At 43.0% G+C, this 27,406-nt stretch overlaps 1 protein-coding gene across 2 annotated transcripts in view; it reads right to left on the minus strand.

Moving 5' to 3' along the window:
• SCARF1 (scavenger receptor class F member 1) overlaps positions 1-27,406 on the minus strand; it is a 248,643-nt gene that overhangs the window by 63,943 nt on the left and 157,294 nt on the right. For both annotated transcript variants that reach the window (XM_085649059.1, XM_085649060.1), the window contains 2 exons: positions 16,295-16,413; positions 15,365-15,499 (listed from right to left, as the gene is read on the minus strand). In XM_085649059.1, the coding sequence (XP_085505185.1) occupies positions 15,365-15,499; positions 16,295-16,413 (254 nt within the window). The remainder of the gene's footprint in view (positions 1-15,364; positions 15,500-16,294; positions 16,414-27,406) is intronic.

The following is a 27,406-nucleotide window of genomic DNA, read 5'->3' on the forward strand; positions in this document are numbered from 1 at the left end:
AGGAAAGTAGTAGCTTAAACGCGAAATATGTAACAAACACTGAGAACCCTCCTCCAGAACAGGAGTTGGGCGGTGACTCTCCGCGACAGTGTGGCAGAAGTTACCATAGTGCGCAGGAATCTCCAGGAGTTTCTGGCAGCGAGAGCAATTGATATTTTTATTACAGTTGAGACCCCAGATAGGCATGTGGCCCCTCCGGATAGATTATATAATCTAGACATTCTAATTGAGGGTGACATACAGCACACCATTAAAGCAATATTCTGGGAAAATGTAACTTTGTGTTATGACATCTTTTGGCGGAGGCCGACTGGCCCCCGCAGGTTGTACAGACATCCCTATAAGGTGAGGATGCAATACTTCCTTCTTTTTCTGCGCTTGTCCTTGACCAAGTTCAGCAAGCCTATGCAGCAGCATGGGCTCTTGCACTAGCCCCTGCATTATATCACAATCATGTCGGCTGGGATTAGGACTCTCCTTGTCATGTTATACCTATAATGTCCAGCCCACAGGTGCAACCGCAATACCCAATAAAGTGGGATACTAAAGCATCTGTTAGAGAAATGCATGCCCAATTGCAGTATCAGGGAGAAATTGAACCCTTTTTTTCTCAAATGAATAATCCCCTTTCCCTATTTTGAAACCGGATCATTCATATTGTATAGTATTAGACTACCGACATTTACACAGTCACACACACACTTTTGCATTACAGAATACACATAGTATGGCACTAATAAACACGATGGGCCATAAAAAATACAAAACAACCTTGGACATTTAAAACTGTTTTTTCAGCCACAATCTAGAGCTTGAAAGCAGAGATATGACAGCCTTCTCCGCGCTTGGCTTTCAAATGAGATAACCGAGGCTCACAATGGGCTATAAGAATAGCCCTGGACTATTAACTGCACACATATTGTCAATTCTACAGGATTTTGACCCAGATGCATTGTCCTATGTAGATGATATCTACGTTACAGATGATGACTTGAACCCACATTTGGCCACAGTAGATCACATTATATTGGGATTTGCTGAACTAAGCTATAAATTCGACTTTAAGAAATGTAATATAGCTTTTCTAAATGTCCTTTTTCTAGGATATGAACTTACACATGAGGTAAAGAGACTTGCGCCTCATTGTTTGGAGAAGTGCTCACAATTGCAGCCTCCAAATACATTTAAGAAATTACGATCCTTATTAGGATTTCTTAATTTCAGAAGAACATACATTCCTGATTATGCACAAAGCATCAAACCACTTTATGAATTAATTCATACTGACTTTCCCAATTCATGCTGGACATCTGAACACACAGATACACTCAGATCATTACAATCTGACTTGCTTGCCACACGTCACTTATACACAGGTTAATGCTATGAACCCAGTCATCAATGTTTTACATAGTGCAATTGGATTTACTTATAGCACTTTTAATGAAGGTGAAACAGTGCCTATGGCATATAAACCGCATTTATATTCTAGTGTGGAAATGTATTTTGTTTCCACTGAAAAAATACTGACTGCATTGCAGATGGCTATGGGCAAGGGCAACGCAATATTGTTGTCACTCACGTGCCAGCCTTAGAGGCTGTGACAAAAACTAGCGTTCCGAATGCTAAAGCTTTGCATCCTAGATTAATACAGTGAGCAACATCCTTAACAGCTGTTGATGCAGACTTCATCTTTGACTCACCTTTACAGACATATGGATTACTCCAGTATGAGCATGTATATTCCATGCCCACTTCTGTTTTACTCATTGAACATTATTTTTTTTTTTTTTTAAACAGAATTTTATTGATTTTCAGAAGACATATTGAAACATCTTAAAACAATTATTGGGATTGTGCATGAGTCTCATCTTACATCGTAATGTAGTTAAACATAGTAACCTCAGGATGTCCAGATGCAAACAATCGTCAGTTCAGCTAATGAGCAAGGAAATAAGTGTTCATTCTAGCCCCAGAGTAATCCTTAGCCCTTTGTCCTTTAGTGCTTTGCAGTGCACTCTATTAGCTATGGATCTCCTAGAGGTTCTTCTCTGCAATCGATGCCCCAACAGAGTTCCCTCCCACCCCCCAGGCATCCTCCCTCCGGTAAGTGTCCATTCTAAGACTCGTAGAAGCCTATTTATATTCATCGCTGTATTTCTGGTTCGTATAAATCCCACCTGACCCGTATGTATTATTGTCGACATGTGTACGAGTAGTCGGCTGGCCAATACACAGCTTAATATTTTATAGTCCAAATTAAGCATGGCGAGGGGGCGATATGCAGTCCGGTCCCAAGCCGGTTTGCCGAGTTTTAAAAGTGGAATGATTACCACCTCCCTCGTTGAAGCGGGTAGACAGCCTTCTCATTTTGCCCTGCTATACAGCGACACTAGTTGAGGATCTAAGATATCTACATATGTTGAATAAAACTCTATTGGCAACCCATCTGTCCCCGGCATCTTATTCCTGGCCATATGTTTAATGGTGCTACGGACCTACCCAATCTGGACTTCTCTACCCAGAGCTTCTGCTGCCTCAGCAGCTACCTTTGGAAGTTCTATATCCGCCAGGAATCCCACCTCTTACTCCACTCTGGGATCAAGCCTACTCTGGTATACGGCAGTATAATACTCCAAAAACTGGATGTTGATACCCTGTTGGCTATAGTAGATCTCGTCTTCCTGTCCTCGTAGTTTGAGTATAGTCGTCCCTCTGCGCGCTGGGTTGGCCAGCCAGGCTAACAGTGCCCCAGATTTATCCCTCTCAGCATGGGCCCGGGCAATGTAAGCCTTATAATCGAAGCAGCGCAACCCTTCTACTTGTGTTGCTAATACTTCCCGAGCTGCAAGGAGGTCTGCTTGCTTATCCATCCTCTCCGGCCTATCCTTTTCTATCTCCTGGAGTTGTTGTCCTGTGCTTTGTATGTCCTGTATAAGAACCTTCCGTACTCCTACCACTTCCCCAATGCAGTGGCCCCTTATTACAGATTTATAGGCATCCCATTCGATGAGTGGACTGGTCGCCGTATTAGCATTCTCTAAAAAATAATTGTCGATAGCAGAACCTACTGTGTCCCAGAACACCTGATCTTCCAAAGCTTCCGGTCACAGGCGCCAGACAGGTATTTTAGGTCTAACCCATATCCAATCTAATGTCACCAGCAGCGGGTTATGATAGGAAATCGTTCTAGTCAAGTATTCACTTAGTCTAAACCTCCATGCAAATCCGGCGGAGCACAGGATCGAATCTAACCTAACGTGTAGTTTGTGTAATGTAGAAAAACAAGAGTAATCCCTTTCCTCCGGGTGTTGGGCCCTCCAAGTATCCGTCAGCCCCCAGTGTTGTTGCCAATCACGTCTACCCTCTGTAATTCTATGTGTGGAAGCGTCAGGAAGTGGCAGGTGTGAGCGGTCCAATCTAACATCAGTAATACAGTCAAAGTCACCCCCTAGCAGTACCGATCCTGTCAGTACTGACGCTACTGTCCGAGAAAGCTGCTCTAAAAATGCGGGCTGGTCCATGTTACGGGCATAGAGACTCCCTATCACTATGTCCCTGCCATCTAATCACCCGAGAGCACCACAAACCTGCCCTCCGGATCTATTATTTGTCTAGTACACTAAAAAGGGACTCCCGCTCGCACCCAGACTAGAGTTCCCCTGGCAAAGGCTGAGTATGTAGTATAAAACACCTGCCCCCTCCACCTCCGCTGTAATGCAGCTCCTTTCTTCTGTGATAAGTGAGTCTCCTGTAAAAGGGTGATCTGCACCCCTCTCCAGACCAGGTATGGGTGTATTTTCATGGCGGAGCAACATGGTGTGCATCCCCCTAATGTTCCAAGATATACATTTAAGACCTATGGAGGGTCCCATTGTACCAGTCGTGTCATACCTTTAGCAATTTCTCTCACAGCAAAATGCCTGGTCCCTAATGTTCCAAGATATATATTTAAGACCTATGGTGGGTCCCATTGTACCAGTCGTGTCATACCTTTAGCAATTTCTCTCACAGCGACATGCCTGGTCCCAAACAAAATCACCTCAACAATAAGAACCCCTCCCCAGGACAGGTACAGGCAAACAAGTTCCTATCCAAACTAGAATGTGTGAACAACTATTCACGAAAAGTGGCAGGGTGTAAGCTGACCCTGCTGGACCCAGATCTCCCCCAGGCCACCCCCCAAGCTCTTAGGTCAGTTGAGAGCCCCAGTATCTGCTTCGGTGCCATCAGGTTGCTGCTATAAGGCGAGAGTCACAGCAGAAGTCGACTCCCAGCACCATAAGACCCTCTTACATACGACCTGGTGTGCGAACTTCAGGCTATTTCATCCACTGTTTGAGGAGTGACGTCGGGAGAACAATCTCAGAGCCTCCACTTGTGCTACTTGGGTGGGAGCTTTCAGATCTGTCCATGCCATGCTCGCTGGTGGTCGATTTCGGGCTAGCGCCTCCATGACTAAGTTCAGGAACTGCCAGTAAAGCTTTGTCCCGCTCTAGTCAGAGTTCTTTAGGTGAGGGAGCTCTTGGAAGATGCAGAGAAGTGGTCGATGTCCGCTTGGTCAAGTCCGGCGATGAAGTACAAGTTTCCGTGCTCTGCCGGGCCTCCAGCCACTTATTGAACATTATAAATATATTGTTTATAATGATGATTCAGCCCAAACAGCTCTAGGTTCTCAACAGCAATATTCAGCGGCATGCATCACTGTTGGGATTATGTTGGACGGGAACTTCCAAAAACAAAAAACCTACACCCAGTCCCTAGGAGACTGTACTGTGAAGCTGAACTGAAGGCTTTGCTTCTTGCACTGCAACATACAGATCATGAATCCACAACACTTATTATGTGCAGTTGGTTTTACTGTGTACAGTCTTTTAATGATAATTTACATTAATGGCGGCAAATTGGATTCAGAGATTCTAAAGATAACACGATCAAGCATAAAACACTTTGGGTTTAAGTGGCAGACCTTAAAGACAGGTTGCCACAGGCTCATGTTATACATATTTTGAGTCATTAGCATGGGGAAGCGCGCATTGTACGGAATTCTCTGGCAGATAAAGCTGCCAAATCTGCATTTGCAACTGCGACTGTTGCTGCAATTGCATGTTCTTAAAACAAGGATAGATAGCAATATCTTGGCTGCCATTAATGCAAATAAAGATGGCACACCTCTACCTAAAGGTTTTCCTTATAAATATATACCTACCACTTGAGTGAACACAATATTCCTTTTGTAATTATTCCAGGAGCTGGCAATCGTTAGCTACCCAACAAAGACCGCAGGCTAGCTTGAGTGATAGATGCACATGAAGGTGTTGCTTCTGCACATGCTGGTGTGGCAGCCACTATTTCACATCTACAGCAATATTATTGGTGGCAAAACTTATACCAACAGGCCAAAAAATATGTCCTGTGTTGTGTCATTTGTCAACAAATTAAAACTTCCATCGTGGCTCACCCACCACAGACACACCTGTTAATTCCCAATAAGCCCTTTGGCGGTGTTTATCAGGACTATTAAGATCCATTGATTTTGGATACTGCATTTAAATTTATTTTAGTTGTGGTTGATTCTTGCTCCAGGTTCCTCTGGGTTTGGCCACAGCGCTTGGCTGATGCTCGAACTGTGATTAAAGTCATGCAAGTCTTTATTAGGACATATGTATGGAGTATACTCTACTTGGACCAGGTCCCAGTCTTTGCTTCTAAAGCTTATCGAGATTCTCTGGCTTCCCTGGGTGTACATGTGCATTATTCCCTTCCATACCCGCCCAAGGGCAGTTCTGTCATGGAGAGGATGAACCGTTACTTAAAGCAGTCCTTAATTGCTAGAGTATTAGGCACTGGGCATAATTGAATCCATCACCTATACGGGGTTTATCTGCCATTAAATAACCTCCCCAAGAGATCTCTTTGTGGCTGGACCCAGATGTTCATTCCAGACCTTGATGGTCCAGACATTACGGCAGCCACGCCCTTTGACATAGATGATCATTTTGGTGTCTTACTGGATCTACATGACCTCCATGACACCAAATTCAACGAGCAGTTGAAGATGTTTGCCTCTGCAAGCATCAAGGAGAAAACAGAGCCTTCTGGCTGGATTACAAAAGTTGGGGATCTCATGCGAGAGAAGGTGGCAGTGAAAAAGGACTTCGTCATACCGAGCACCAGTGCCAGTCATTGGCCTTCAAGGTAAAAGAACTGTTATCTTGCCACTGTTCCTGGTTCCAAAGACAATTGTTTTGTCTCCATTGCTCATGTCAAAATACACCATGTGGCTAATTCTAACTAGTAGGCTGGAAGGGGTCATTGGTTATTCCCTATCTCCTCTTGCTACCATACAGTAAATTCCTCCGCAGCTAGTGAACATCACCGAAACGGCTTCTCTCTAGCTGGGGGGAGGACAGTGCACTGCAATTAATCCCTGTATCCGCATCCAACAACACAACTGAAGTGACTGCTGAAGTTACTACTATGTCTTCTGCAGCTGATGTGTATACAGATCCACCTCTTCTGGATTTTTCTAGTCTGTTTGCAGTACCTGCGGCACCAGTTTTTCAATGAACTGACTCTGGGTATTATCTGGTTCGAGATTATTTTTCTTCTGATAGTTTTTCTGTTTTAGACACTTCTTCATCACTCCATCAAGGATCTGTGTTTTTATTTCATGGCTGAAATGCACTCACCTAGTCCCGCCTTGTATATATGTTTTGATTACACTTTCCTTGGTTTTTCTACTTTTGTGGATTGGAATCATGATTTTTTTATTGCTTAATGGCCATTACCTACCAGAATACTCAGCTACAGAACTATTTTACAGGGTGTTGGCCCCACATTCATCTTCACATAAACTAAAAAGAGACTTGTCTCTCATGAACACTTAAGGCTGTTCCAGTAACTGATGGAATTGTTTGGGTTAAAGTTGCTTTCGATATATTTGGTCCTACGTAGATCCTGCACATACCATATGTATTTAGGGTTTAAATGGGTGATGTAATAGTACATGGGTTACATTCTGATGATTGGGATGTTGAAACTGTAAACTTGTATATGAATTCTGACAATTACTGAGCTATGTGTTGTTATCATCATTTCGGACATCATTATCTGCATCAAGCTATTGCCTCAGTGCACCATTTTTATTCACGCACAATGGGAACATTGCCCTATTCCTCCACAAGGGAGTTCCAAAACACAAAGAAAAATGTACATATTTTTTATATGATATGATACATCTGACCCAACATCATATTACTTTAGGTTAGTCCCTACACCACCAAAGAAATATATGCTTACACAAACCAAGCTCATATATACTACTTCATTTGTCACACAATTAGTCGTTAAAGGCTATGATTATTGGAAAGATGACATGAAATCGATTTGGGGTATCAAATCTTGGCAGGTTCAGGGGACGGAAACATTGTTTCACATATGTTTAATCCCAACACAAATGATCTTTCTGAATGATATGGTTCAGCAGACTACATGTCTTGGACTGGCTAAAATCAAAGTGATGAATGCCCCAAATGTTCCCTCCATTGCCCACTTTGAAAATTGGCAAACAATGCTAAATTACAGTGAAGAGCAACTCTATAGTATGTTTCAGAGTGGTACATTTAATTCCACACTTTCAAATCTTCATGAGTGGTTATTGTGGCCAGTAGACACAAATGGTTGCCATGCTCATTTTCTTAATTCCACACCGGAGTTTAAGGAAAGAAGTCTCAGCCCCGGAAACTCCCACTCCCAACATTCAGGTATTGTTGCAACCTATTCGGTGGGAAACTTATTTCAACAATAGTAGAAACATTCCACACTGTCTGCAGTCAAACAATATCTTTCTCTCCTATCCGAAGATAGGGAGTTATCAGATTTATTATTAGGCCCTAGGTCTTCATGTTCTAAAAGATGTATTTATGCTACATACAGTGACATTGTTACAAGTGGAAGCTGCTGCACGTTTAAGACAAATCGATCAAGATAATTTGGATAAAATGCTTGCTATTATTGAAAATAGTAGTAATTTCCCCGCCTAAATTTTCTCCCCGGTCTTCCTTCCCCTCAGCCACTGAACCTTCAGCGCCAAGAAACCGCAAGGTGTATGCTGCGCTTTATAAGCATTTTAAATTAAATTAAAAATTAAAAAATTAATATGCTGTCTTCTCGTATATTAAATTTGAATAACATTGTGTCATTTGTTATTGATATCATACAAAGTGCCATGCTGACATTGTATCATAGGCAAGGTCAGCTTAGATCTATCATGCAGTTCAGTTCGACACTACAAACCCTCAAAAATGGGCACATACCCTGACGTTACCTAAATTCCAGTCACCCATTTTTGCTTTAATTTAAGATGCCACACACACAATGTTGTACCTACAGAAGTTAGAACAGCTCCCATTTACAATAGCTGAAAAACCTTCTGTTGTCTAGTTAATACACTGCATAATATCCTTGCCAATTTCAACATTTCATTTCACAGCCCTAGGAGGCAACTTCATTCATAAACTATGGTCACTCCCATTTTCCTATTGTTGTGAACATGCAAACCAAGAGGTCTTCTTTATTGGAAAGGAATGTGAGTCATGGCACACAAAATGTGTCTGGAGTGGATTTGTCCTGCTATCAAAAAGGGAATACTAACCCCTACAATGCTCCCACTTATTGAGGTCCTCTCAAATGGAAGTTATTTAATGTTAAGCGATCAGGACTGTTGTGGAAGGCGAGCTAATATTTCACACATTTTATCTGTTTCCGAGCTCGTCACCTGTTGTGATAATGTCCTTTTCCACCCAACGCAAGGGGTTGTGGATAGCTCATTGTAGCCTTCTCTTCCACCTTTGAAGGCATATTTCAACAAGCTAAGCTGACTCAAAGCACTAGTGTTTCAATAAGAAGTAGCACTAACATCTGCTCGAGAAATTTTTGAATTACAAGTGGCAAGGACATCCACTGAGTTACAGTTCCTGTTAAACACAAACTTCCCATTACATTTTGGCAAATTTTTTAATCGCATTATTAATGCATCTAATATGGCCGGCCTTGCTCATTTTTTTTTACTTTGTTGGTTCTGGCTTGGTCAGTTCATTCCAAGCCATCTTTGAAGTAATACTGGCTTTTATTCATTCCCTTTTTTCCAGTGAGTTCAGGGGTTTCCCGCTGATGTTGTTCCTCATTTGTGGCATTTTAATTTTAATTTTTTTCTTCTCTGCAATGTATGTTCCGTTTGCAAGCCTACCACCGCTCCAACTGTGCTCTGAGTGCATGCTTTGATTCTTAGGAATCCACTTGCTCCAGGAACTGGACATTGACTGGTCACTTTCATTCCAACCTGCCTGGTTTACCTGTGTGCAACCCGTGTTCCACTGCCTCTGGTGCCCCTTCGAATGGGCACTGGATATTTGCCTAGCTCTGCTGACAGTGTCCCCCGTGGACATGGACCTGTTGATGAGTCCATTAGCGACCCATTTATTTTCAAAGTTGTCTTTTGGACCTATGGCTCATTCAGAATGCAAGCTAAGAGTCACTCCTTCCAGAGGAGACGAGTGCAATGGCACATGGAATACTAAATACAGGCTCTAATAAAACAGATGCGGATTACCCGGCTACTTTCACAGCATTGGCGGAGACTGAGGATCATGTCTGTTCACTGGAACTTGTGAATTGGGCTGTGGACCAATCAGCATCTGCGAAGATGGAATCCTTTCTGGATTCACTAGCCTTTGAATTTGCGAGAGACATCATGGATTCCTCCGACACACCATAAATTACACACGTTACGGAGTAACACTCTTATTTTTGTGCCACAGTGTTATTTTCGAATGGGTCCGATTACGAGTTTCGGCGGTGCAGGAGTGGCTGGTACCTCACCGCCACGCCCCTGCAATGCTGAGACGCCGCCGCCCACCAAATTACATGTCATTTGTAGTCTGGCGGGCGGGTGGCGTGGCCTTCCCTGGGCAGTGCCCCTTTCAAAGGCTGTGGTGCCTTTGAAAAAGACACAGCAATGGGAACGCCTCACAAGGTTCCTGCACAACATGGACTGAAACATCCATGCTGTGCAGAACCTATTGTGCATCTACACAGGGGGGCACATGTTATGCCCCCCTGGGTGAATGGACAAGTGGAGGAGGAACAGGAAGCCCTCTAGAGCCCCGTTTATTCCCTCTCCACCAGGGTGACATGGAGTAGAAACCTCCATGTTACCGCCGTGGCGGGGCTCGTAATATGCATGGCGGGACCCTGGCAGTCCCGCCAAGCATATTGCAGCTTTGACAGCCACATCACCTAGAAGGAAGGTCGCACCGGGTCGGTCCGACAGCCCAACTCGTAATGGGGCAGTCGGACTGCCACCGCCGCACTACCACTGGTCTGGCGGTCCTTGGACCGCCAGCAGGGCCGGACTGGCCATAGCGGGCACCTGGCATTTACCCGGTGGGCCGGTGGATGGGTGTCGGTTTTGCGACCATGGGAGCCGGGTTTGTCACTGGGGGCCGGGTTTGCAGCAGTGCTGCTATATCAGCCCCCTGTAGAAAAATAAAAGCAGCAGAAGTGCTCGCAACGCCACAACCCCGCACCTCCCTTGGGGCCCGATCAAGTGGAATTGCCTGGGCTGGTTTCTCTTCTCAGTCCGGACGTGACCGCCAGACTCGTAATTTGGTGCGAAGTGATTTACCTAGAACCACAGGACAGTTGACAGCTAAAGCCACATCCTGTTGTGGTGTGTTTCTTCATACAATGACAAGAGCAAATGGCATTGCCAATTGGGTAAATCCCATTTTAGGTTCTTCAGTTTGTCAGTAAACCATTATTTGAGGCTTTTAGCCCAATTTAGTGTTTCTGCAATTTGAAGGGGAGGGCATTTTGTCGAAGGCATCACTGGTGTTCTTAAGAAATTGAGGTCTCTGAGTCCTAAGTGTATAGTAGCTCGGTTCAGGCAATGTTATACACGACTTTAGAATCAAATCTTGTTCAAAACTCTTATTCTAACAAACTCTGAGTGGACTTGGGATCCATCCTACCTGTGGTAAGTAGTGATGGAGTATGTTTGTGAGAGAGAATGTAGTTACATAATGGTCTGACCATAAAGGATGTTGTCTCTGAGGACCTGTGGTTTGAATAATGAATATGAGCACTATGGCCAGAGTGTGCCCTGTGGGTCCAATGGCAACTTAGTGAAAAACCAAAAGGTTTTTTAATTATTTGCTGAGGTCCGAAGCTGGTTCAGGAATTAGGTCTGGCAACAATATATCACAACTGTGATGAAGGAGCAGTTATGATTAATTATATACCACGGGGCCAAGCAATCAGATGATGCATATGAGATTAAGTTTACGTGTCAACTGCACCAATTTGTATTGGCTAATTTTCATTAATAGGTATATTTCCATGTTGGAAGTTGGGCTTGAGAGTGAAGTAGGATCAAATGCTGTTATACATCTCAGGTTTCAGGCATGATTGTATGTCAATGTAGAAATATTTGACAAAAGAGAGCGTTTTTCAACTATGTGATCCAACCACTACATAGAAAGAGTATACATAGCACATTTAGGGTTACAAATTAAAACCAGAAATTCACAAGTTACGATTAACTGGCACAATAGCCGTGAAAACCTACAACTTGTGCACCAGATGCAAAGCTTTTGACCTCATCCGTAATGAAACAAATGCAATTACACATGTAAATTATCTTCCAGATAGGATTACATATCACATTATCCTTACCACTTTGGGAGAGATGCTTTTGGATGTAGTATCATTTTTTGATTTGAATATTGTGTTTAATTACATTTTTCTTTTCCGTATGATTCTTTATTGGTATAACTATTGTGAGTTTAAAAGCATTGCATTTGGTGTAGCTTGCTAATTTCAGAGGTTCTTCACTTAAGGTTTATCACATAGTGCAGATCTGTCTGCATAATCTTTGGAATATTTGTTAATTCTAAAAAAAAAAAAAATTAAGGTCAGGTTAAGACAGAGATGGTGGCAAGTATGTTTCCTAATTTTTTGTTTTTGTGATTCACAGTTACATTTTCATAGACTTTGTGTCCATACAGTTATCAAAAAGGGAATAGGATAAAGTATGATGGGAAGGTATGATGGGATAAGTGAGCATGTCACCCATTGGAAGGTAAGTGAAGTGAAGATGTTCTGGTGCACTAGTGTTACTAGTAGTACTAAACATAGTAGTGAAGCCAGAACTAGCTGTCGAATTAATAGTATTGTTAGCTGTAACAGTGCTAGATGTAGTAATGATGCAGTAATGCGATGAGTAGTAGTTTTAACATTCATTGTAGCAGCAAAGTACATTGTAGTAGTAGTAGTAGTAGTAGTGCCCCTAGTAGTCAGACCCTTTTTGGTGCTACCAGCAGTATCAATATAGCTATTATAGTTTTAGCATGCCAGAGTTACTACTGGGTTCACTAGTTTACGTGGTAGGGCCTGGAGAAGTAGTACTAGTAGTTATAGCACCATATTATTGTGTAGTAACAGTATTTAGTGCAGGTCTACAATTAATAGCAGCAGTATTAGGTATTAATAGTAGCTGAATTACATATGTTGGTGCTAATCTAGTAACACAGTAGCAAAAATGTAGTGCGAGGATAATGTGCTTTAAGATGAATATATAGATTTGTTGATATTTATATTGAATAGCACACCACATGTTATTTGCAATATCTCACAGGAGAATATTTGGACTCTATGAAATTGCTTCTATGTAATATACCTGCAAGTGCTAATCTTTTTTTGATGAAAAGCAAGTAGATGACATTAACATGATGATTTTGGTCATTGAAGAGTATGAAGTCTATCTAACAGCACATATTTCTTATGTCCTGGTGAAACTGACCATTTGGCCCTGGAACAGAAGGTGCATGGCTGTGCAATGTTTGCGGGTAGTCATACACCATGAATATCAACAGCCCAAGTCACCCTTCACTGGAACGTCAAGACCACCACTGAACTGATCTAGTTGAAAGTGATGCTTTGATCCACTATCATTGTTAATTACCTCATTGTCATGTGTATGAATTCTCATAGGTGGCTGTGCATGCTTCACAGGATTGTAGTATATAGACTGGCAGACCAGCAGGTGGTTAAGGCAACTTCTCTTGCCAACCTACAGCCACCAAAGATGCAACTCAGGTTACCCAGAAGGTGCTTATTATATTTGGGAATGGAGGCAGAGTGGTCATCAATCTTCCAGCATGGTATCCATAATCCTGTGGCTGTGAAAGGTACTTTTAGTCGCCATAAAATCATGCAAACCAGTGTGTGGAGGTGTAAGCGGCCTCCCTCTCCCTGCTCGATGTCATTGCAATTGGGGAATCATGTTTTAATCATGCGTATATCGTCCGTCTCAAAGTTGTACTCGGGAACTTTTTTGTGTTGGACGATGTTCATCATAGGCTTATGGAACCTTAAAAATTATGAAAGGTTTCATCATTGAGTGTGAGCAAACCAATATGTTTCAGTTCTTTATTGCAGAGGGACAACCTGAAGAACAACATGGCCCATATCTTTAATGGATAGCAATAGCAGTCTGATGCACAATATGTTCAATCACCTCATTGCAAAGGGAGAAAAGCTCCAAAACAGCATAAGCCGACACATGGAAAACCCTATTTTAGAACAAGCCCCAACACAATGCTTAATTAACTTATTGTAACTAACACAAAGATGTCCATGTTGAAATAACATCACACTCAACACCACTATCAAAAGATATCGCAATGAAATATACATCAATGGAGTTTCGACCTCCCACAGGCTTCTTCAGCTGTAATATTATGTTTGTAAAATAGATAGGTAGCAAATGCACAGCACTGATCTTTCAACCTCACAGCTTTATCTTCACTTGTTAACAGAGTCATCAAAGAAATGTAGGGTCTGATGTAGAATTTGAGGGACAGTCACAGACGTAACAAGTATCCCATCTGCTTCAATACAAGTTCCGTAGCATATATTGCACTTGTAATAATGCAGGGGGAATATCCACCTAGCTTGTGACACAATAACCCATTTGCCAAACTTGAAATCAGGCCCTTAATCAGAGGCTTGTAATTCACAATGTAAGAATTTGACTGATGCCTCCTCATATTTGCATGGCCAATTAATAACTTCAAAATATGCCTGTTAGACACAGAGATGTTTTATGTGGCATGGTTCTAAATATATTTCCAACGGCTACGCGGTTAGAAAATTACAGCCAGCACTCTTCATTATTTTGCAGCTGCTATCTGTAACAAACTTCAAAGATCAACCTTCTAAAATGATTACAACCATGCTAAACTAATGTAAAATACCAGTTTTCTATTGCCAGTATATCCTCCACACTGGATGTTTCAATTTACAGCATGAACCAGGATCTTCAGTGCATCGCTACAACTTCAAGAGCAGTGTATCACAAACAAACAAGGGTAGCTGAGAAACTTGAAGAACCATCTTCTCTAGATATAGAGAAGACATCCTGAAGAATAGCATGTCCCATATCTTCTCAATAGCACATCAGATGTGCATCAAATGCCAATAAGGTGCCGTATTACGCATTGTCACTGTTTGCGCCCGGTGCACCCTTTAAAAGGTCCGCCAGTCGCAAACAATGACAAAGCGAACTCGCGCTACCCTGGGGGCACCACATTCATGTGAAAACACAGAGCGGCTGCTTGCAGCCGCTCTGTGTTTTCACTTTGCAGGTGGGTTTAAAAGGGGATGTCTGGGGTGTCCACAGGACCCCCTTTCTCACCTCCAGAGGGCTGCTCTCAGGGGGCGCACTCACAGTGCGCCACCTTAAAGGTGGTGCACTGTCAGTGCGCCTCCTGAGAGCTTCTTTGGCTCAGTGCCCGCGTCTGTAATATGGCGTGGGCCCAAAGGCAAAAGAAATCCCTCATTTGCTTACAGCACGCCCCTATGCAAATGAAGGAACATCCCCTGATGGTAGCACAGGCGCTTTAAGTGGCCCAGCACAATTGGTATTACTGAAGGGGGACGCACTAGCGTCTGCGCACTCTTGTGTAATACCAAAGTGACCGGGGGACTTGCAAAGTGGGCGCAAACGCCCATGGCGTCCCCGAGGCACTGCCCGAGATTGATCAATCTAATCTATGGCTCCCAAGAGTCATTTCTAGGAAATTACAAGAAGGGGTTCTCATATGATCTCATTCAATCTTCTAAGTAATTACTGGAGAATTAAGCACCATCATGGGATGTCAGACCTTACTTTTTGGACAAGGCAGGTGATTGTGAGGCAGCGAAAGGATCCTTGACATATCAAGAAACAGCACAAAAAAAGCATACAGACGCCATTCCTGTTTCGTGACTTTTGGTACTAACAGAGATATGGTGCTCTTACCTTCTTGGGGTGGTGTGCAATAGACAGGGTCTCCCTCATCAGTATCGAAAGATGAGAAGCTATCATTGTCCCAGCCGGTAGAGGGAGACTCGATAAAGCTGTGGTTAATGGGGATCTCTGTATCATGGTGAGAAACTGAAGGAGACAATCAGAAAATGGATATTTAGGAAAACAGCTGTTCCTGGACAGAACAACATGGCCATCTCATGTCCCAGGGAATCTTGCCAGCCCCCTCTTTGAATGGAAACTCTCTCTCCTTTAGCAAATGCATTGCTATATTCCGTATAGTCAACTCCCTTATATATCCCTCGTAATCGTACCATAACATTTCTCTCCTAGGACACACAGCTAAACATAACATTATAATCCCCCTTTCCTTGAGCTCTCAGGAGCAACAGAGGGGCATCCCACATGGATTCACTTGTCACAGAGAGACACTCAATAAAGTGTAACGAGGAGCTCCAGAGGAGTGATTAGCAGGAATTTAGTGGTTACAGGCAGCCAGGGTAAATGCTCAATGAAGTCCACTTAGGAGCGACTGAGGGTCAACCCACAGCCTAGAACTGATTCCAGGCAGCCAGGACTGCGCTCTATAAATGCAACCCAGGCGTGCCCGAGGAGTATCTCATAGGAATGGACAGGTGGATAGGGTATACACTCTATAGAGAGCACCCAAGAGTGGCAGGAGGGCACCAGCATCTGAAGAACAGGGGAGAAATAGTGTCTGTAGGACTGTAATCATGTTGAAGGAATATAATTCTTAGGAGAAATGAAGAGACAAAGAGGGGTTTAGAGTAGTGTAAGAGGAAGGTGAAGGAGCAGAGTTCAGGCCCAAATAGCCAAGTCGTCCTTAACCCAAAGGAGCCACTATTGACTATGTGAGGTGACATTTAATGGTGACTTTTTTGGTTGACTTAGATCTGTTCTTACCAGTAACCCAGGAGAGTCTTGAGCTTCCCATGGAGGTACATGGACACATGCCACTGAGATCTGCCACCATGCCCTGGAAGTGGTGTTTCACACCAGACATAGCACCACCGTCAGCAGACCTGCAAGAGAGGGTCATCATCAACAACAGAGCGAGAAGATAAGAGATAACCAAAAGCAGACAAGAGAGAGCCAAGGAGGCGGATGTTGATCTTTGTACGAAGCAGGTGGGTGGAGGAATCTTGTTGGCTGCCATGTACGGTCCAGGTGAATGCACATTGTTATGAGGTAAGAAAGATAACTGCAGCGATCTGGTTGCATATACAGTACAATGGGTTATTGTGTTCTCTGGTTTAAGACAAAGCTGCATACTGTATCAAACAGCTGTCCTACATGTGTCTGTTTCATTTTTTCAGTCAATGTTCTACTGTTGTATGTTTCCTGTAGTCTCTGATATCCAAGCTGACCAGAGGGCCAACTACACTTCTTAGCAGCAGAGCAGTAGGCTGTCACTGGTTGGGGCATGTGCCAAAATAGTCCCTGTGCATTGCCGGCAAAATAGCAATCACGCTCAGCTGGCTATGTGGGGCTGCCTGGTCGCCTGTTTGGGGTCAGTGTATCAAGTATTGAGTTCAAAGAATACCTGTACCTTTAGGGAGAGAACCACAATCACCCATGTAAACCACAAGTAATTTCATACGATTGGACCTTCCCTTGGTTCCCTTTTGCACTCAAGGTTTAAACAGCCTGTAGTACTGTAGATGTCCATTAGATAACCCAGTACTCCAGGGGGTAAACATCCTTTACAATGCATGCGTTACAACGCATGCCATTACCCGGCATGTTTTACTCTGCAAATTCTTTTACAACACAGGGCTTTACACCGCAAACCATTACAATGCATTCCCGAAAGTAGGATAAAGAGGGCTGGCTTATAAGTATATTACATGTCCACTTAGTAAAATCCAGAGGTCTTGGCTAACTGCAAGCATATTCAAGAACATTTCCCAATGAGGGCTGGGCCAATCAAAGTCTTGGACTCCTGAACTATACAAATACTGGGGTTCTGCAGTCAGGCCTTGGAAGAGCAACAACATTGTGTACTGTATGGATCTGAAGATTGCCAATGGAACGTGGAACAACATTGCTTCCACCGCCTCCTTCTCGGACAGTGAGTGAATTTCTTCTCCTGCACATTTCCTTAAACTTCTATTCTTCTGAAATAATTCTCATCAGAAGTAGGAATCCCTCCAAAGAAAGGAATACAGCAGGATCGTCACAGGATAATGGCTGCCACCTCCTGAAACGATGCTGTTGAGCAAGAACTGGAACAGCAACTTACAGTAATACAATGAAGACCTGACTAAGACAACCACAAATTAAGTTGTTGTGAGAATGGCCCAACTAACCCTGCACCAAAGACCCTGTATCTCCATGCGATATTCTCCCTTGTTTGTTGCGTACATTCCCTGCTGGTGAGAAGTTGGGATTGGGCCTTTGATTCCTCCCCCTCCACCCAACCTGTTTTGATAGAGAGTTTTAGGGTTGAAATTTTTTCACCACCCACCTTTTCCTCACTAGGCAACATTAAGGTGCAGCAACCTGGGGCACTTTTGTCCAGATCCAGTAACAGGAGACATCCAGCTTTCAAGGCACGGGCTCCCCATGCCTGAAGCACCCCTCAAGCAGTTTCTTGGCAAAGCTGCAAGGTCACAGAGAAAGGCAGGCCCCACTGCAGCAAGAAAACAAGCATTGGCATAGCCAATAGGTCTCGCCTTTGGGACCTTGTAAGTGTTTAGCCACGCAACAGTTGTTGTTGCACCAAAGAAATTGTGCTGCATAAATAAATACTTATAAGGTCCCAAAAGCGAGACCTATTGGCTATGCCAATGCTTGTTCTTTGTAAAGAAATCGATGCTTGTTTCTATTTCTTTACTTTTGCTATAATCGCGGCACCAGCGCTTTATTTTTAACATTAAAAGTAAAGCGCCGGTGCCACGATTATACCAAAGGTAAAGAAATAGAAACAAGCATCTATTTCTTTACTTTTGCTATAATCGCGGCACCGGCACTTTATTTTTAACATTAAAAGTAAAGCGCCGGAGCCGCGATTATACCAAAGGTAAAGAAATAGAAACCATCATCTATTTCTTTACTTTTGCTATAATCGCGGCACCGGCGCTTTATTTTTAACATTAAAAGTAAAGCGCCGGAGCCGCGATTATACCAAAGGTAAAGAAATAGAAACAAGCATCTATTTCTTTACTTTCGCTATTATCGCGGCACCAGCTTTATTTTTAACACTAAAAGTAAAGCGCCGGTGCCCGATTATAGCAAAAGCGCCTTCATGAAGTACAGTACCGTGAGGAGACATATGTCGGCTGCGCGCGTTCACGCGCACATGCACGCAGGCTTTAGGCCAGCGGCTGCAGCACTTTGAAAATCCCCTTACAAAAATTCGAGCAACAGCGCATGCGCTGTTCTAGGCTCGACCTAAAAAGCTGTGAGTGACCACAGCTGAGATACAGTCCACTTTCACTGTAACCTTAAGTGCAATATCAAAGGTCAATGGTGCATGATGGTAATTGTAAAAAAGAAAAAAACTCAACAGCAACAGTAATTTCACTTACAGGTCATTTTTATTGTTGTGTATTGTTAGATGTCCCTGCATAGTGTAAAAAGTATTGAGACTCCTCAGGGCACTAGAAAGTTCTTAGCATGACCAGTAGGAGTAGTGACTTTGACAATTGTTTTATTTTTCCGGTACTAGTATGTCTAACCACGTGGTAGCAAAATGCTGGCATCTTCGGGGCACCAGGAAACCTCCACTGCAATCACTGCAGCTCACTCCAGATGTTTCCTTTGTCACTTTTTCTAAGGATTCTGATTTTAGCTAGTGATGCATTTAAAGGTACGTTTGTTTCATCCGTGGCTTTCATTGACTTTGTTTTGCAATTTTTTCAGTTTAGAGGTGGTACCAATCACCTACTAATGCCCAAAATTGAGTACTTAGCAGACCATGGGTCGTTTAGAATTTGGCAGACACAGTACTCTGTCACAAAGGTGACCCTATAGTATGCTGGGCAGACTGTCAGCTTCCTGTTGGAGGTTCCCCCGTTGGCTCTATTGAAGGAAAGCTGACTCCAACAGCCGGACAAAGTGCTGGCCATCAGAGTATTTGCATCACACTTCCTGCTCTATTTATAGCGGATGGTTTGATGTTCTTTATTTGCCATTTTATACTATGGTCAAAGTTAGATGGGAATTCCTACTTCACGGTTGAGGGCCATTCATTCTTTGTATTAGAGTACATGGGCAAAGGTCAAATTGCACAAAATAGCCTCGCCTCAAGAAAGATGAAGATCAATACAGGGTTGAAGCAGAGCTGCATGTTGGCCCCACTGCTTCTATTGTATACAAAGCAGATCTGCCTGAAGCCATTATTATAAAGAGAATTCATGATGTATGTGAATTAATGGAAAAACAAAAACTGAGACATTGGAGGAAACTAAAACATGGAAAACCAATTTTAGGGAAATACATTTTTTAGGTAATACAAACAAATCGAAAATTAAAGGAAACATTTCAAAGGAAAGATAATATTAAGGAAACATCCAAAATCACACACTCGGGTGAAGATTTTAGGTAGTAATGGTTTGTGGGTTCAGGGATGGGTGATTTGTAGGGGCAGTGAGGGTTTTTTAGAGTTCAGGGATGTGAGGAGTTTAGGGCTGGTGAGTGTTTTTAAGGATCAGTGATGGGTGAAGGGTTTTTAGTGTTCAGAAATTGACAGAGTTCAGGGTGGTGTGGGGTTTTAAGGGTTCAGTGATAAGTGGAGTTTAGGTAGAGTTTTTAGGGTTCAGGAATATGGTAGTTTAGAGGTGGTGAGGGCTTTTAGGAGTAATGAATGGTTAGTTTTCAGGGGTGGTGAGGTTTTTTTTAGGGTTTAGGGATGAGTGGAGCTTAAGGGTGGTGCGGGATTTTAGAGTTAAGGGATGAGTGGGGTTCAGGTGTAAAAAGGAGTTTTTAGGGTTCAGGAATGGATGGAGTTTAGGGTTAGTGAGGGGCTTTAGGTTAAGGGATGCGTAGAGTTTAAGAGTAGAAAGAGCTTTATGGATTTAGGGATGGGTAGAGTTTAGAGGTCGGTGTTGGGTGGAGTTTTCGTGTGATAAGAGGTTTTTAGGATTCAGGGATGCATGAAGCTTAGGGCCAATCAATCAATCAAGGTTTTTATAGCACGACTACTCACCCGTGAGGGTCTCAAGGCGCCGAAAGAATTAGAAAGGGCCTTTAGGGTGCAGGGATCTGTGAAGTTTAAGGGTCAGGGATAGGTGTAGTGTATGAGTGGGGAGACATTTTTAGGGGTCAGAGATGTATTATGTTTACGGGTGTTGAGGGTACATTGAAATAAAAGCATACAAAGTCATTTTTGCTATAAATCTGAAATGATATTTCCTGCCGTAAATTATTGAAATAAATATCTTTGACAAAAATTAATTCTGAAAGTAAGACCTGCAACCATTTAATTTACACCTTTCAAATAGAATGGAGAAGGCAATACACTTTTTTTTTTATAAAGACATTCTATGAACTGGTTACCATAAAATAGTAAATGTAATATGTCCTGAAAATGTCCATTAAACCATTTAGATGAAATGGTTTCACAGTAATGCAATGGCAGCTGTTACTTGAAGGCGGTGGGGGGGTGGGTCACGGGGTGGGGCAAAGGAGTGAATGAAATAAAAAACACATTTACATGTCAGCCGCTGATGCCCGCCTCCTCTTGGTCCTCTTCCTCGCTTCCAGTGCAGGAAGTAGGATTCACCCGGCTCCCAGCCTCCCGACAGCCAATCACTGTATTGCAATGCAGTGTTGTGATTGGTCTGAGCACCATCAATGGGTGCTCAGCCAGAGAATGTAATGTAGCCTGCATGGAGAACATGCAAAGTGTGCCAAAGGGCCGGCCAAACATTCATGCCCACTTTAGGGAGTGCAAACCACTCACCCCCTCCCCTGCTCTGTCAGCAGAGCAGCCCTGCCCCGCCTGCCAAGCTCACGCAACAAGGAAAAAATACAATTATAATAACTTAGAGCTATTATCATTTTATTTTTCATTTAGTGACACTGCTTAAAAGTAGTGGGGTGACGCTCCTCCGCCTTAGCGGAGGAGCTGCCACTGCAGTAATGGTATTCCATTTAATAGTTTTTCTATGAAATCGCATACAACCAGAAATTCAACTTCCAAAATTAGGCACTCTGACCCTCCAGTCTCTGCACTACATAGATGACACTATCATTTGAGATCACACAACTGCTGGTCTTCAGAAATCCCTGAGTGCCCCTTACAGGTGTAATGTTGTTAGTAAATAAATAATTAATGGAAATAATTTGGCAATTCTAGCTTTTAGTAATAAGAAATGATTAACAGATGGTATGTTGGGAAAATTACTGTAGAGACGAAAAGGAAATACTGTTACCTTAGAGTGTGGTTTGCCAATAAAGGCTTACCAAAGGAACATTGAACTCATTAAAAGACTAAGGGCCAGATTTATTATCTGGCAAAAGGTACAGTCTGCACGGATTTTCAAATGACTGCCAAGTAGGGGGTCTTTTCTTAATGCACTTGCCAAGAACCACCATCACTGTAGTTCCGGTCAATGCTTTTTGCAGTTTGGTCCAGGGCTCCGTCAACATGACGGGCCCTGCACCAACCTGTATTCTTTTGTAAAATAAAAAACAATCCTCCCCTCGCCATGGGAGTCATCTCCCATGGCAAGGGGAGCATTTCGCAGTTTTTATTGTCCCTTACCGCCAGGGTTTCCCTGGCAGTGATTAGCAGTAAAATCTGATCTCTAATTCCACCCATCAAAATTTGGTTGGTGGAATTAGAGGTCTGCCTCCGATGGCCCTTACTCTACAGGGTCGTCAGAGTGGTTTAAGCATGGCGGAGATGGAGTAGTGTCCACCGTAATTAAACCAAAGGTCCACCCGCATCTAAATTCAGCAGGCAGACCATTGTGTTGGCGGTAAGCATACTGCATTTCGACGGAGTATGCGTACCGCCAACATATAAATTGTGCCCGGAATCTTTTTTTTTGGCTTATTTTATCTGCCACCACTATAATAATTTGGAAACACCTTCAATCGATCCACTACTCATGCTCATTCAAGCAAAATCACTCATGTTCATAGATCAAGGTCAGTCTGCTTTCCCAGAAAAATTGTCCCTCTGCTAAATAGAATAAAATGTAGTCTTTTTAGGAAAATGTTCTATTTACCTAATTCTAATACCAACTGCAAATCAGATTAAAATTAAATATGCATTATTTCTTCATTAAAATGTATGCTTTATTATTTAGTCTGGGACTCTATGATGCGGCATGTAAGGATAAACTCCTTTAAAGCTATCATCTGTCATGCTCTCTCATTGAGTCTAAATACGCTTGTTGGTCAAATTGTTTTAACAATGCATTCTACATTTGCAAGTCCTTTGGAATTCTTCTACAACTATGGGGAATTTTAAAATGGTGGCGCAGAATCATGTAACAGCCTTCTCTTTAACCCTGAGAGATTGAGAATACAGGAACATTCAGATTACATTGTCGGCAGCCACCTTACAATTCCATTCCAAATGATCTTTTAACCCCTTTGAAATCGGTTTAGTTGTATATGGAGTGGTGTGGCTCACTGGTTAGAGGCGGCAGACCCGGAAGCAGAGGTCGGTCAGGGACCAGGGTTCGATTCCTGACGCGGCAGGGTCTTGGGCCAAGGTCAGCGGACTCGATAATTCTCGCCTTGGTGCCTACTCTAATCATGGATCACACTCAGCAACTCTGGGCAATAGCTTGCTTAATCTCCACTTACGGCCCCATCAGCACTGGGGATGCTTGGTCTTCACCTTGGAGATGCCCAGTAAGGGACCATCTCACAGGGAAAGCCAGGATGGGTTCCCCAGCAGTACACAGCGCCGGGACACTCTGCTTGAGTAGCTGAGCGCTCAATAAAACACCAGATAACATAACATGCTTACAATGCATTCCACTAAAGGAATTCTGACACAGATGGTCAGCTAACAAATATTGTTCTATTTGATGCTGCTACTGCAGCTTCAAAGTAGAAACTCTGATCCACATGATAAGCGTTCTGGCCGGTTTTTTAACCAGAAAGACCAAGATGGCTTAGGTCATGTTTTGAGATGCTCCCAGGGGAAAGAGGTTTTGAAATTTGAAATGAGTGGTGTAAATGACATTGAATTTAGTGAACTTTCTGAATGCAGTCTTGTGCCACTAGGAATGTAGAGAACTGGAATGTCTAGGATATAGGTTTAGTAGGAATGATGTATGGGTTTTAGATTCATTAAAAACTGTTTTTTTATTTTTATTAGTGAATTGGCTTTACTGGTTTTGAAAAATAGTGTATGACTGTAATGAACTAACAATAACATATATATATATATTATCAGCGCTCCAAAGACTTAATCACCGAATTGTATAGAAAACCTACTGCCGGCAATTCGATCTTGCATGCCGGCAGTTGTCATCCCCCCAAATTGATCAATAGCATACCGTACGGTGAACTCCTTCGTTTAAAACGAAATTGCTCCTGTGACATGGATTTTGAAGTGGCAGCAGACAGATGTATAGTTAGGTTCAGAACGAGAGGTTATGAACCAGATCTACTGAATGCTGCATACAATAAGGTGCAGAGAATTCCCAGAAAAGAGCTTTTAAAGGCAAAAGAAGTGGGGAGCACTGGAAGAAACTTAGATCTAGAGAGTGGCACCTTTCGTATGATAACTACATACTCAGATGATGCCAACACTTTGAGGAAAATGCTGAAAAAGAACTGGTATATCCTCCAAACGGATTCAGTAATAGGTAAGGACATTCCTCCAGTACCATTAATTACTTTTCGCAAAGCGAGATCGCTCAAGGACAAATTGGTCCAGAGCCACCTGCCACCCACTGTACAGAAGACAGGAACATTGAAAGATATGAAGGGTTTCTTTCCCTGTGGGAAATGCAGGGCTTGTGCGAATAGTAAAAGAGTCCTGAACTATAACATCCCAGGTGTAACAAAACAAAAAGTGATCAAAAAATGTATCACATGTTTAACATCTCATGTGGTATACTGTCTAGTCTGCCCCTGCGGGCTAAGGTACATAGGAAGCACCATACATAATGTGAAGTTACGTATTCTTGAACATCAACGTGCCATTGCCAACAAGGATATAATGCTTTGCAAACTTCTCTTGACCATCATTTCAGTTATATTTGATACACATTGCACTAAAATGTTTATGTCCATATCTACATGCAATTAGGTTCTGGAGCTTATTACAATTGTGGAATTGCTCTTGCTGTCACCGATTTACGGTGGAATATTTTAATCATCAGTACTTATATAGTACCTGGTAGTATGCAATTTGCCATATAGAATGTTATAAGATAAATTTCGGGCTGAGTATAATGTGGAATGCATACTTTTGAATACTGATGCACGGCGTAATGGTTGGTTAAAGTACGAGTGATGATTTTGGAGGCTCGTCGCATACAGCGATATATTTTGTATATATTTGATATACTATATTGAGCGGCACCACATTTGTCCAAAGTGATGAAATTATATAATTTCTCTAGCAGTGAAACTTGGGCTGAGAGAGGAAGATGTTTCCTAATTTACGGTAGCTATGGCATTAATGCATTAACTTGTATACACAGTACCGTGCCAAGATGGCAGCTGCGAAATGTGCAATGTGATCAGTATTGTATACCGTCGTCGATGTTGTTGCATGAATGACGTGAATAATTTAAAAATGCCTCTGCGCAGCGATCACTGTAAACACTGACGAAGGAATTTCCGAAACGCGTCTGTTTTGTGTGGCTGATTAAAAAGCAGTGACGATACCCCCCGAGTGCTGGACTTTACTTGAAAAGGTGATTAAGTCTTTGGAGCGCTGATTGGAACGTGGAGCACCGCCACGACGAGCACCCGCCTCTGAGTGCCTTGATCTGAAGGTGCAAAACAGGAGCTTGATTGATATATATATATATATATATATATATCAAGCTCCTGTTTTGCACCTTCAGATCAAGGCACTCAGAAGATTTGCCTGTTAAGAGAGAGCCCACAAAGGTGAGTAGATTATGCCTCCGTCTTTATTGCAGGAAACAATGGAAACAGCTAAATGCCTCGCAGAGACGTCCAGCCCAACGCGTTTCGTGCAGAACACTTCCTCAGGGGCTCTGGGCTTTCGACTGAGTTCAGTACACGACAATGTTCAAACATTGCCCAGAGCCTCTGGAGAAAAAAACAATTTTTTTTAAAAAATCGCGAGGTGCGCGCACCCTGCGCGCACTGTGGGCACTCGGTGCGCTTCGCTCACCGAGCACCCACGGTTCGCAGTGCACCTCGCGATTTATTTATTTTTTAAAATTGTTTTTTTCTCCCTTGGGGGTCCCTCTGTGACCCCCTCACCAAGGCTAGGGGGTCAGGAACTGTCCACTCTGCCCCCTTGTCACGTTCTCCACCTTTTTTTTTCACCCCCTCAGACTGCGAGAGACAAAATGGCGGCCGACAAAGCCCCCTAATATCTAAACACTTAAATTTGATTTTTAATTCTATTTTTTTAATTATTTTTTCTGCCGTGCGCGTACGGTAAGTTTACCGTACGCGCACCCCGCGATTTTTAAAAAAAAATATAAAATGTATTTTTCATACTTTTGGGTCCTTCTTGGACCCCCTGACAAACGCTAGGGGGTCTGCAACTCTCTTCGTTGCCCCCTTTTCACGTTCTCCACCTTTGTTTATCAGTGTGAGACACACAAAATGGCGGCCGACACTTCCTGATTTCGACCGATTCGAATGTTTACAGTCATGTAACCATCAATCAGAATTAAGCTCGCGCACGGCAGCGTGCGCGTACGGTAAACTTACCGTACGCGCTCGGAGCGCGCCTATAGATATATATATTGATTTAAATGCTCTTTTCTCAGGAAATACTGAACAGATTTACACCAGACCTGCAAAAGGCACATCCCTGACCTGAGGACTACCTCTCTGCCAAATGTCAAGTAATTCTGTTCAGCCGTTCGGGCTGTAGCTTGGACTCAAGGTCCTATGGAAAAATGCATGGGGAAAACGTGTTTTGGGACCCCCCCTTTTTCTCAGCCCCCGCTTGACGAATCCCCCCGAGACTTTCAGGGAAGGAGCGGTGCGGGGCGCCCCACCTATTTTGAAAATTTCGCGAGGATTCGTCAATCGGCGCCAAAGTTATTCAAAATAGAATGTTGCGGATTTCCTATGGAAACACGATCCTAACTATAACTATCTACTGGCGACCGCCAGTAGATAATATATATACATATATATACATATACATATATTACCTACTGGCGGTCGCCAGTAGGTAGTTATAGTTAGGACCACGTTTCCATAGGAAATCCGCAACATTCTATTTTGAATAACTTTGGCGCCGGTCGACGAATCCTCGCGAATTTTTCAAAATAGGTGGGGCGCTACGCTCCGCTCCTACCCTGAAAGTCTCGGGGGGATTCGTCAAGCAGGGGCTGAGATAAAAGGGGGGTCCCAAAACGCGTTTTTCCCATGCATTTTTCCATAGGACCTTTAGACACAGCTACAGCCCGAACGGCTGAACAGAATTACTTGAAATTTGGCAGAGAGGTAGTCCTCAGGTCAAGGAAGTGCCTTTTGTAGGTTTGGTGTAAATCTGTTCAGTAGATTCTGAGAAAATAGCCTTTAAATCAATATATATATCTGTGGCAGCTTACGGTGCGCTTACGGTGCGCTTACCGTGAGCTTACCGTACGCGTACGGTGGCGTGCGCGAGCGCGATTTTGATTGGCTCTTAGATCTTAGTAAACATTCGAATCGGTCGAAACCAGGAAGCGGCGGCCGCCATTTTCTCTCTCGCTCTCTGAGTTGAGCAGCAAAAACGAAGCCAAAAAATGTCTAAAGAGGCAGTTTCTTGTGATCCTAACCACCCAGCATTGATATAGGGGTCCCCAAACAACCCCCAAGCTCAAAAAAAAATAATTATTTTTTCGGAAAATCGCCGATTACGCTTACCGTACGCGTACGGTAAACATTTTTTTA

This window comes from Triturus cristatus, chromosome 3_2 (genome assembly GCF_964204655.1).
Source record: "Triturus cristatus chromosome 3_2, aTriCri1.1, whole genome shotgun sequence".
NCBI lineage: Eukaryota > Metazoa > Chordata > Amphibia > Caudata > Salamandridae > Triturus > Triturus cristatus.